The sequence below is a fragment of the Equus quagga genome, chromosome 1 (assembly GCF_021613505.1).
Source record: "Equus quagga isolate Etosha38 chromosome 1, UCLA_HA_Equagga_1.0, whole genome shotgun sequence".
NCBI lineage: Eukaryota > Metazoa > Chordata > Mammalia > Perissodactyla > Equidae > Equus > Equus quagga.
In genome coordinates, this window is record NC_060267.1 from 96,016,652 (window position 1) to 96,028,290 (window position 11,639).

Here is an 11,639-nt window from a genome sequence, read left to right on the forward strand (position 1 = left end):
CTTTCAACTAACAACGGTGGTGGTGGGAGGTCCCCAGTAGGAAGGGCAGCTGTCCCCACAGCTCCCCGGGGTGGCCCTGGAGTCTGGGAAACTTGAGGTCAGTGATGGTGATGGTGCTGGGAGCGGGGCTGGTGGAGGAGGCGTGCCGGCAGCTGGAGGTGGCTGAGCACTTCCCACGTGCAGACACTGCTCAGAGGGCAGGACAGCTGTTTTTCTCCTTCCAGCCCCACCGACATCTCCCTGAGGCCATTCCTTCCACCATCGCCATTTTACAGATAAGAAACAGACGTGGAGAGATGAAGGAGCTTGCTCTGTGACACCCTGCAAGCAGGTGACAGCAGGGCGCTGGGCAGGCTGACCTACAGCCTGTGCTCTTGACCACAGCACTGACCACCTCGCCAGCACACGGCTGGGATGACCGCAAACGAGTGTGGAACACCAACTCTGCGCTTACAGAAATGAGCTCACTTCCTTCCCACCCCGCTGTGGCCCAACCCTGTCCTGCTCTCCACTTGTCATTTTCATACCTGGAGCTGGGACCTGGGTGTGCTCCCTTGGGAGGGTGTTTGGTGTCAGATTATCAGATTAGAGCCGGGATGTGGAGCTGAACCAGCCCGGGTCCATGTCCACCTCTGCCTCTGACCGGGCCATGTGGACCTGGGGGTCTGCAATGCTCAGGGGCTCTCCCTCTGTGTGCATGGGGCTGGGCGAGGACAGACCAGAAGCAGCATATTCCACACTCATGCAGGGGCTCAGGAAGGTGAGATGCCAGGAACACGTGCCTGTTCCCATCTCTCTCTTGGGGAAGCGGGTCAGCTGGGCAGCAGCTCCCTGACACAGGCCCTGAGCTCTGACAGGCGGGGGCAGGTCTGCCCTGCTCTTTGATGCTGGTCTCTGTCCATCCACAGAGCAGGCTGCGTCCCCTCCCTGTCCTGGAGCTCCGACATCCCCACCTCCAAGGAGGGCAGGGGGGCAGGAGGTGCCAAGAAGATTCCTGAGACAATTCTTTTCCAAGAAATGTAAAGGAAAAATTATGATTTTCAAGTGTACTGCCCTACCAGCAAATAGGGTTTCCATTGCCCTGCGATGATAGGGATGAACCAACAGTGATGGACAAACAGATTGTGTCCAACACCCCCTCACACGGGGCATGAGGACTCCCACTGGAGCCGGCGCTGAGCTCAGGGCGGGTCTGGAGCTCAGATACCACCTATCCCAGCCCTGCTCTTCCTCCCCCTGAGCCGCCCCATAGGCTCCATCCCACACGCGTCGGCCAGGAAAGACTCAGGCAGAGAGAGCGCTCAGGTTTATTTCTTTACTGCTGAAGGAGGCATGGCTCAGAGCAGGAGATGGAGGCCGGGATTCGAGGTGCCTGGGCCCAGGAGGAGCGACGTCCAGCAGCCGCCTTGGTCTCTGTCCCTCCTGGCGTCTCTGCAGAGGAGCCAAAGCTCCCGGGCCCTGAAGTGGACAGGGGCTCCCCTGTGATTCCTGGGGAACCTGCTGGACCATCACCAGCCCCACTCTGACTCAGGGGGCAGGACAATCCTTCCTTGGAAGAGGGAGCCCCATCTCACCCTCTCCGGCTGAGCGGCCATCACCCCATGCCATCCTTCCTAGCCCTCCACCTTCACCCACCCTCCCTCCCCCCAAGAAGGAGTGGTGGGGACGTCAGCGTGCGAGTGTGGCCAGGACACAGGAGAGGACATCCTGGAGATGCCATTCCGAGAGAGCGGGTACGTGGCCAGCCTGCTTCCACAAGGACCAGGAGGGACCCCAGTTCCAGCCATTCCCAAAGTGTGGTCCCCAGACTGATTCAGGGGGTTCTGGGGCCCCAGTGAGACCCCACCATGTGCCCAGGACGTGGGGCCTGGTTGGTACGTTACCCGATGAGGCGGACGGGCCGGAGCTCGCCTAGAAACCGCATCGCTCTGCAGGGGGAGGGAGAGCCGCGGGGAAGAGACTCCAGTCAGACAGGCAGCCCCGGGCCCAGGGGGGTCTGGTGGGGGTGGGGGGACCCCACCTCAGGGGCTCTGCACCCTCCACCTGCCCGCCACCCGCCTCCTGGGAGGCCACCATGGGAGAAAGATGCCGCCCTGGTTCCCACAGAACCAGCAATGGGGACTCAGAGCAGAGACAGCTTCTGCTTCTCAAACCGAGGCAGGGCCCCCGCGGGCCAGAGCTCACCCTGTCCCCCGCTCGGGTCCTGGATGATCTGGACGTGCCCTGGCAGAGGCTGGAGGGCTCTGCTGAATTTCTCCATGACCTCCTCGTCGACCTTCTGGGTCCTGGCTGTGGGGGTCGGGGGGTCAGTCCCTGGGCTGTGGGGGCTTTGACAAGACCTCAGGGGGCCGGGTGCCCCGGCCGGGGAGCATGGGAAGGACAAGCCAACGTCCTGAGGTCGGTAGAGCTTGGTCCAGCCCAGCCTCCCAGGGTGGTCTCCAGGGCTCAGCCCACGTGTCCTCCAGGGTCTCTCCCTCCCTCCTCGGCCCAGGCCCCCTCCTCCTCCCAGAGCAGCACTGGGGGGTGTCGCCCAGTCATGGTAGGAAAATGGCCCCTGCTCCCAGGCTGTGGGGTCTCCTCCACCCAGGTTGGCCGATTTATGGATCAGGGAGCCCTCAGCAGCCCAACACCATGCTCTACTCAGACCCTGGGATCCCCTGAGAACAATGGTGGCATCAACCACATATTTACTTCTGTGAGAATCTCACCCTTTAAAGTTGCTTTCATTTCTGAACTTTTCTGGTCATTGAAAATCTCCTTCCGTCAGGTTATTGGATCAATACAGCCTGTTCCCCCCAGGGTGAGTGTGGCCCCTCCACTTGAGACAGACCCCTCATCCTCTGCCTCGCCCCTACTCAGCCTGTCCCGGACATCAGCACCAGCCCCTGCCCCTCATCCCAAAGTCACCCACATCAGAGCACCACTCGTGTCGGACACCACACCCGATGACCTTCGCTAACGGGACCCACAGAGGCAGGTGGGCAGCCCTTTCCCTTCCTCCAGCCAGGGGTCAGTCGTCATGAGTGCTCGTTGTTCAAAGACGACCAAGGGCCACATCTCAGTGAGGAGTGGCCCCCGCCGAACGCCCCCCTGGCTGACACAGCCACGTACCCAGGTACTGGCACACCGTGCCGTGCTCAGCGCTGGGCAGGGGGGGCCCCACACAGAAGAACATGTAGTGGGCGTAGTCTGTGTCCAGCACGGAAATCTTTCTCTCCCCTTGATCTGGAAAAGAGGCCGAAACAGAGGCCTGGATTCTCATCTGAGTGCCCCTCTGACCTCCACCGGGACAGCATCCTCCCTGACAGTGCAGGACACACCCCGACCTCAGGGCATCTCCTTCCCCCTGTGGTTCATTTCCACGGTTCCACCAAGAGCCCATGACTGGCAGCCCCACAACAAGTGTTATGGACCCCAGAGGGGCCCCTATGCGGCACCGCCCTCGAGGCAGCCCCTCCTGCCCCTGGCTCCAGCTGTAAACAGCCCCTCGATGTGTTGGCGCTCCAACGAAGCTGCTCAGACCTACTGCACGCTTGGCCAAACTCCAGCCCCCACGTCCTGGAGTGGCGTTAATTCATTCAGACATTCATCCATACTCAGGCACTAAATCCAGGCGACCCCTCCCAAGGGCAGGTGCCCAGGTCCCAGGAGCATCACAAGAACGTCCAGGATCGGGGCCCCTCTTGAGTCGAGAGTTACACGTGGACATCAGAGAGTGGAAGAAAGAAATGGGGAATTACTGCGAGGTGGGGTAGGCACGTCTCCCTTCTTCAGAGGCAGAAACCAGGGCACTGGTGGAGACCCACGGCCCTGACCAACTTTGGTGCAGGACGACGGCAGGGCAGACAAGCAGCCCCCCAGGCACTGCCCCAGCTCTTCAGAGACTCCCGCAACCTTCTCAGGTCGACCGGCGGAACAGCAGCTGAGCCCGCTCCCAGGTGAGGAACGGGAGGCGCAGGGACGGGGGCTAAGGGGCTGCCCTGGGTTGCTGGGACCAGACGTGACAGGGTCAGTTCTGGGGACAAGATTGTACCCACCACACTCACCGCCTCTCAGAGGAAGAGGAAGTGACAGAGGAGAGGCAGGAAGCCCTGTGGACTTGGGAGAGGGGGCAGGTGGGCCCCTGGTGGGGAGGGTGGAGTCGGGGGTGGGTGCAGGGGCCTGTCCCAGATGAGGCTGACTGCAGGATGGGAGGCTGCCAGGGCCAGGGGGCAGTGCCAGGGTGCAGGAGAGAGGTGGGTGAGGCCCAGAACGTTCCAGAAGCAGCTTCCAGGTTTGGCAGGCAAATCCATAGTGTGTTTGCCTACAGGTCTGGTTTATTTGGATATTTTTAAGGAGCCACAGCCTGCCAGCCCCTGAGCAGGGACGTTGCCACATGCCTGCTGTTGGAACCGGCGCTAACCCACACCTGCGTGGATGGCACCCACCTTGCAGTGCACAAGAGGCTGCCCGCTCTCTTCCTACGTCAAGCAGGGAGAACAGGAGCTGGGCAGCAGGGTGAGCCCTGGAGGGAGTGGAGTCCCTAGGCCTCGTCACCCCGAGAGTGCCTGCACAGCTGCAGGGGTGAGGCAAGCGGGGCCTGGTGCTCACGATGAGGCCGCAGACGCAAGCCCTGCTCTTCCTGCTGCAGGACGTTGAGTGACTCAGAGCAGCCTCAGAGGGCCCAGCGTCAGGAGGGGTACAGCCTCGCCCAGGGCCACCTGAGGGTGGGTGCCAGGTGGCCCTGTGGGCACAGGGTAGGGACACTTACAGTTGACCGTGAACACAGCTGGGTCCTCAGTCTTCTGGGCCACAATGTTCCTCTCAACACATACGTGGTTTGCCCTGAAAAGCCCCGCAGTGGTGAGGGTCATTCACGAACCCGGTGCAGGGACAGGAGCTGGGCTCCAGGAAGTGTCCACAGGATGCAAGAACACCGGCCCAGATGGCCTTGGGCTGGCTGGTAGCAAGGCCGTGAGGTCTCGGCCTGAAGGTGAGCGGCCCTCGTGGCCCCAAGCCAGCGACTCAGGAAGGTTGACAAGGGGACCAAGGGACACAGCTAGGAAACCCGGCAGGCAGGTGTGGGGGCCTGTGGCCGAGGGCTCATGGCAGCGCAAAACAGACCCTGTCTATGTGGGGCTTGATCACAGCATTTCCAAGGACGTCATCACAGCTCAACCTCAGAATTCTCTGACCCTTGGTCACCCACTCTGGGGGCAGACAGGATTCACGGCAGGAACGGACCAGGCCCTGAGGACCTGAAGCCTGCAGCTGACCAGCCGGCCTCCACGCCGGCCTCTCCCCACACTGACCGGGGTCACTCTATGTGGTCAGCCTGTTAGTCCAGAGCCCTGGCGGGGGCCTCTAGGGGACTAGGAACCTCCAAGCCCCAATCCCCACCCCTGGGGCACCATGCCCACTCACAGCATGGCCAGGTCCCATCAGGAGCCCCACCTGCCCACCCACCCCTCCTGGAGCCAGGCCCTCACTGGCCCGCAGCCCGGGGGCACACCCACCCTTCGCGCAGGATGATCTCCAGGTTGCCCTCGGGGGTGGGCCTCAGCTCCTCGACGTACACTCTCAGAGGGGCACTCTCGGAGTCCAGGAGGGAGATGTCGCTGGCCACCATGGCCACAGAGTGCCACTTCCCTGCCACCTGAGGGGGGGGCCTCGAGCTGCACTCCAGGGGCAGGAAGAGGCCCCCAAGCCCCACAGTGGACTCTCCGTCCCACCCCATGCCGGCCAGGCCGAGTCTAACGGGATGGACATCAGCACTGGCTGACCCTCTGCCGGCTGCCAGACGCTAGGCTGCCAAGCTTCCCACCCTCAAAATAACCCTGCTGTGTCAACCCCGATGGACTTAGAGTCCAAATTCTGAGTCACCCGAGACCATCTGAATCTTAGGAAACCAAGTGACAAACCCCCTGGATGTGGAGAGCAAGGCCAAGTGTTTCCTCACGTCATGGCTCCGTTTGTGCACCTTTCCATTTCCGAGCCAGCCCCCTGCCCGCCCCGCAGCTCAGCCCACCCCAGCCATCCTCGAACCTCCTGGAGGTCCAGATCCTGCATCGTCTGGGGGATGTCGGTGGCCTGGTTGCCACACATGAGGGACAAGCCCAGGGCAAGCAGGAGGCACTTCATGGCTGCGCTGCGGGTGCACTCTGAGCTCCGGAGAGTGAGGAGACCGAGGCACGGGCTCGGCGCCCTATAAAGGAGGGGAGCTGGAGAGGGGCCGCCCGCCAGCGCCCTCCAGCCCCCCGCCATGAGGTTCCCCGAATCTCCGTGACTCATCCTCGGCCCTCAGTGGCTTCCTCAACTGGGACAATAGGAAGCCTTTTTCCCTCCGAGAGCAAACCGGAAGATCCACTAGAGCCCCTGGGGCCTGGACAGTTCCCAGTAGGCCCCAGAAGTGAAGGATCTGGGGTGCGTGTCCCGGCTGGCCGCCAGCGTCAGGGCATTTCCTGGGCCAGGCTCTTGGACAATGACAACCTGAACTCACTTCTCTCCCACACCTGAGCCCCCTCTGTCCCACAGCTCTGCCCATTTCGACGGCAGGAGCCCAGCAGCACCCCCATCTGGAAAACCTGGGGTCACCATGGTGTGTCCAAGTGGTCTGGACGTTTTCACCCCAAAATAATCTCCTAAATTTGTCTTCTCTTTTCTATTGCCAATAACATTTCCAAAGCTCTAGACCCCCAAATATTTGTTTAATGGGAAAAAAGGCTGAAGGGCCCTGTCAACTGGTTTCCCGCCCCCTTCCCCTTGTTCAGCTACTGGAAAGAAGGTCCGAACGTAAACATGATCCTATTCTTCTTCCCCGAAGCACAGCGTGTCAGTCTCAGTGTCCCCACCGCTCAGGGCGTGGTTCTCGCCTGGAGGGTCGTCAGAATCTCCTGGAACTTCTCAAGGACGGTGGTCTCAGGACCCCCAGGCCCACCGAAGCAGGGACTGGCCTGCCACACTCAAGAGCAAGACAATCCTCCACCGGGAGCACGGGCGGGGTGGTTCCTAGAGAACCGTCGAGGGCGTTGACAGTGTGACCACGGCACGTGGCCATGCTTGAAATGCCACCAGCGGACAATTATTCTAATGAGAGGAGATGGGAAGAGAGTTTGGCTTCTGCTTTTAAATGTTCTGACCTCCTCCAAGGGAAGGAAGACACAGGGGTCGTGGAGCACTGAGTCCAAAGGGCTCATTCCAGCGTTCTCGCTTCTCCGAGTACCTGAGAAGTTCTATAATTTTCTTTAGTTGAGAAAAACTCCTGCAATCACTCTACCTGCTGAGTGTTCACTAAGGGGGTGGAGTCCCACTCGGACTGGTTCAGGCCCTGCAGGGCCAGTCACTTCTCACTTCGTTTCCCACGTGACCCCATTGCCTTTGTCCCTGTGCCCACGTTGGAGCCCCCTGACGTCCACATCCCTGTGCCTACGTTGCAGCCCCTGATGTCCACGTCCCTGTGCCCACATTGGAAACCCTGACATCCACGTCCCTGTGCCCACGTTGGAGACCCTGACATCCAAGTCCCTGTTCCCACATTGCAGCCCCCTGACCGCCACGTCCCTGTGCCCATGTTGCAGCCCCTGACATCCACGTCCCTGCGCCCACATTGGAGCCCCCTGACGTCCAATCCTCACCCCCACAGCCACTCAATCCACCCTGTGCCTTTTCCCAGCCTCGTCACTGGGTGATTCGGCCCCATGGTTCTGGCAGGCCCCAGAGCCTTCTTTCTGGGGACCCTGAGATTCTGGGAGCTACAAGCACAGTGTACAGGCCCGTGTCTCGCTAGCCCACAGGCAGCATGATGGGGCCCAGCAGAAATGAAGATGGGCGTTCTCGACTCCTTGCCGAGTTCGTGGGAACAATTCTGATGTCTCACAGTTGACTACGGGGTTACCCTCGGTTTCCATGAAACACACTTGCCGAGGTGGCGGAAATGGTCTGTTGGTTGGGTACTTTGAGGCCTTGGTGCTGTGCTCGCAGGAAACTCTTTATCAAATACTTTTTTAGCATCTTTTGAGATTAATATATAGTTTTCCTCTTTCAATCCGTGCATGTGGGGAATTATGTTGACAGATTTTCTACATCTCAGGAACAATAAATAATTGTACACGTGCTAAAACCGTTAGTGTTTAAGGGCTACCAGCCATAATACTTAGTACAAACTGACAAGAGAAAAAACAAACTGCAAAAATGGGAAAGAAGGAAGTAAAACGACCGTGCAGGGAGCCGGCCCAGTGGCACAGCAGTTAAGTTCACACATTCCGCTTCGGCGGACCGGGGGTTCATCGGTTCAGATCCCGGGTGCGGACGTGGCACCACTTGTCAGGCCATGCTGTGGTAGGCATCCCACATATAAAGTAGAGGAAGATGGGCACGGATGTTAGCTCAGGGCCAGTCTTTCTCAGCAAAAAAAAGGAGGATTGACAGTAGTTAGCTCAGGGCTAATCTTCCTCAAAAAAAAAAAAAAAAGACCGTGCAGGCAGAGGACACGACTGTGTATTTAGAAAGCCCGACTGAAAACCAACTATGAGCAACAGAAATTCAGCAAGTTATGAGAATACAAACAAATTATTAAATGAAACATTATCTTTCATACATATGTGAGCAGCCAACAGTTATACCGTATAATGAAAGTAAAGGCCTGGGGGCCGGCCCCGTGGCCGTGTGGTTATGTTCGCGCGCTCCGCTTCAACAGCCCAGGGTTTCGCCGGTTTGGATCCTGGGCGTGGACATGGCACCGCTCATCAGGCCACGCTGAGGCGGTGTCCCACATGCCACAACCAAGGCACTCACAACTGCAATATACAACCATGTACTGGGGGCTTTGGGGAGAAAAAGAAGAAAAGAAGACTGGCAACAGATGTTAGCTCAGGTGCCAATCTTTAAAAAAAAAGTAAAGGCCTCATTTGAAATAACAGCAAAAATAATAAAACGTCTAAGAAACAAAATAAATGAGGGAACTTTATCAGGAAAACTTTAAAACACTTTCGGAGCATCCACAAACAACTTAAACAAATGAAGATATGTTCTAAGACTTTGTATAAGAAAACCCTGATGTAAAAACGTCAATCTTCCCAAGAAAAAATTATCAACGGAATATTTTTTGGAATTTTTTTATTGTGAGAAACTATGCATCATGTAAAATTCACCATCTTAACCATCGTTAAGTGCACGGCTCAGTGGCATTGAGCACATTCATGTTGTGCACCCGTCCCCACCATCAGCTCCAGGACCTTCCCAGACTGAATCTCTGTCCCCACTGAACAATCACCCCCTCCCCTCCCCAGCCCCCGGTACCACTCCTCTTTCCGTGGGTTGACTCCACTTGTCCCTCACATGAGCGGAGTCCTTTTAGGGACCTGGGTAGGGGTGGGGTGAGGGGACCTGAGTCGGGGAGGGCCATCCTGAGAAGCCTCATGTTTCCAGGAGAAAGGTCCATGTCACCATCCTGCTGGATGCTGGTTTTGGAGACCGTTGCCGCAGTGCCCCGAGCGTGGCATTGGCTGGACAAGGTCAGGGTTTCTCCCCTCCCAGTCCAGAGCTGGTGGCCGGTGGGGACATCCTGCGGGTCCCCTTACTAGGTCCTCCCTGAGGCACAGGCGCCTGTGCACAGACGCGGCCCTGAGGACACTGGCCCCAACAGCACAGAACAAGGTGGGGCCACGTCTCCCAGGGCTGAGCCTCTGGATCCAACCAGGAACGAGAGTCGGGGAGGCGAGCAAACCCATTCTCCTTACGTCAGGGGGCCCCTTTCTCCAGTCAGAGACCTCTGCACAGAGAGAGGACCTTCGACTGCTGTCCCCAAAGGTGCCCAGGGATGAGCCATCCCCTGCTCAGACATCCCAAGAAGGAGTCAAACCAGGGGGACGTGTGAAATGCTGCCTTGAGGAGGGGGCAGTGAGGTGACCTGGGACACCTGGAGGGGTGTGGACAGACTTGAGGGCCCTTGTGGTCTGCGGTCACCGTGTGAGGGGGTGCCATGGGCCCCTGGTGGGTTTTCTCTGTCTGGGTCCCCCTGCTCCAACCCCAGTCTGACCAGCTTGGGACCTCGTGTGTGCAGAGCCTGCTCGAGGCTGGGAGTGTGTGCAAGGGCTGATGAGCACATCGGCCGCATGCAGGAGGTGCTGGAAGGACGAGAGCGACGGGGGAGTCGACGGGGTACAATCTGGAGTGGACACACTGGAGAACTTTGGGAGAAATTTAAAAACAGGTTGTCAGAGCTTCGTGGTCTCCAAATGGAGATGGGGTCACCAGTGTGCCAGGATCTGGGGGAGGGACTCTCAACCTCGGCGGGACCGACATTTGGGGTGGAGGCCATCCTGTGCACTGTATGGTGTTGAGCAGCAGCCTGGCCCCCCACCACCACTGATGCCAGGACCACCTCCCTCCCGGGTCAGGACTCCACAGGTGTCTCCAGGCATTGCCCAGTGTCCCCAGGGCCCCATTTAAAACCCCTGTCTAGGGAGTGACCACACCAACAGCTGCCTGGGGGAGGAAAGGGCAGAGGGTCCCTGGAGTGGGGGTGCTGGGTGGATCCTGTGTGGAAAAGGGTGCCAGGCAGCAAGAATGGTGACGTGAGCTGGTGGACAAGTGTGGTTGGGAGCCTGCACATCCCTCCCCACGAGGCAGGGCTCGAGCAGGGGGCACAGGGGAGCTGGCAGGAGACCAGTACCCTTGAGCCAGTGCCCCAACGGTCTGCGCCCACATTCCAGCTCTAGGCCGGGCCCTCAACCTCAGAAAGTACTGGACACACCAATGAGCATCATCATGTGGAAGGTGGCCCTGTCCATCCGGCCCGTGGAGTGCATGATGGCGTGCTCCTTCCCCAGCAAGAAGTTGATGGAGATTTTCTCCTTCCACCCTGCACGCAGCAGAGCACCATCAGGGCCACAGCCTCCCCCGCCCCACCTGCTGAGAGAACGGGCGGCGGCCACTCATAGGTGCTGAAGATGCCGGGGTTATACGTCTTGTCGAGGAGCAGTTTGTACTGGACGCATTCGATGGGCTTCCTGGAACACAGGAGCAGCAGACACGTTCCTCAGACACAAGCCCAGCCCTTCCCGGCTCCACCCTCGAGGCGCCTCCCCACCCCCCCACCCCCACCTCTTGCTGCCTGAGACAGCCCCTCCCAACACCTCCTCCCTCAAGGCCCAGGAGCAGGGGGCTGCCACTGGGACTCCAGGGACCGCGTGTCAGGAGCCTTGTTCAGGCAGCTGGAGCTCATCGGTCGAGGGGGCCGGTCAGGACCCAGTGTCCTGACCTGGACCCCACACAGCCCAGCCTGGGCTCTTGGCCTGCCCCTAGAAGGCCTATGGCTGCCCGGCACGTCCTTCCAAAAGATGGCCAGACGAGACCCCAAGGACCCGTCTTCCCATGGTCCCCCTCCCCCCCAATACGTTCGAGGTGGCACCAGCCAGGAGAGAAGCGAGGCATGCAGGGCCCAGGGTCAGCCCGCACTCGGCCTCCAGCATAACCTGGCGATTTCCCATCACGCAACTAAGCTTCAGGCCCTTCTGTGGCGGCGCCGTCGACAGCCCTGGGATGGGCCTGGGCGAGGTTGCGTCTCAGGTCTTTGAGCTCTTCTTCAGACGCATCTCCCGAGTTAGAGAAACCTGGAGCCCCTCAGACCTGGACCTGCCTTGCTGCCGCCTGTCACTGAC

General features: G+C 59.4%; 1 protein-coding gene across 1 annotated transcript; it reads right to left on the reverse strand.

Annotated features, from left to right (window-relative positions):
* Positions 1-585: 585 nt before the first annotated feature.
* Positions 586-6,120, reverse strand: LOC124249857 (beta-lactoglobulin-2). The gene is made up of 8 exons (XM_046681370.1): positions 6,025-6,120; positions 5,496-5,635; positions 4,751-4,824; positions 3,112-3,225; positions 2,185-2,289; positions 2,021-2,093; positions 1,884-1,928; positions 586-703 (listed from the first exon to the last, which is right to left on the reverse strand). The coding sequence occupies exons 1-8, from the start codon at positions 6,118-6,120 to the stop codon at positions 586-588; spliced, it is 765 nt and encodes a 254-aa protein (XP_046537326.1).
* Positions 6,121-11,639: the final 5,519 nt, after the last annotated feature.

Coding starts and splice junctions, on each gene's coding strand:
- LOC124249857 (XM_046681370.1), bottom strand. CDS start 6,120: ATGAAGTGCCTCCTGCTTGCCCTGGGCTTGTCCCTCATGTGTGGCAAC. Junction 5,636..6,024: donor AGGATCTGGACCTCCAGGAG/GTTCGAGGATGG, acceptor CCCCCCCCTCAG/GTGGCAGGGAAGTGGCACTC. Junction 4,825..5,495: donor GAGATCATCCTGCGCGAAGG/GTGGGTGTGCCC, acceptor GGGGCTTTTCAG/GGCAAACCACGTATGTGTTG.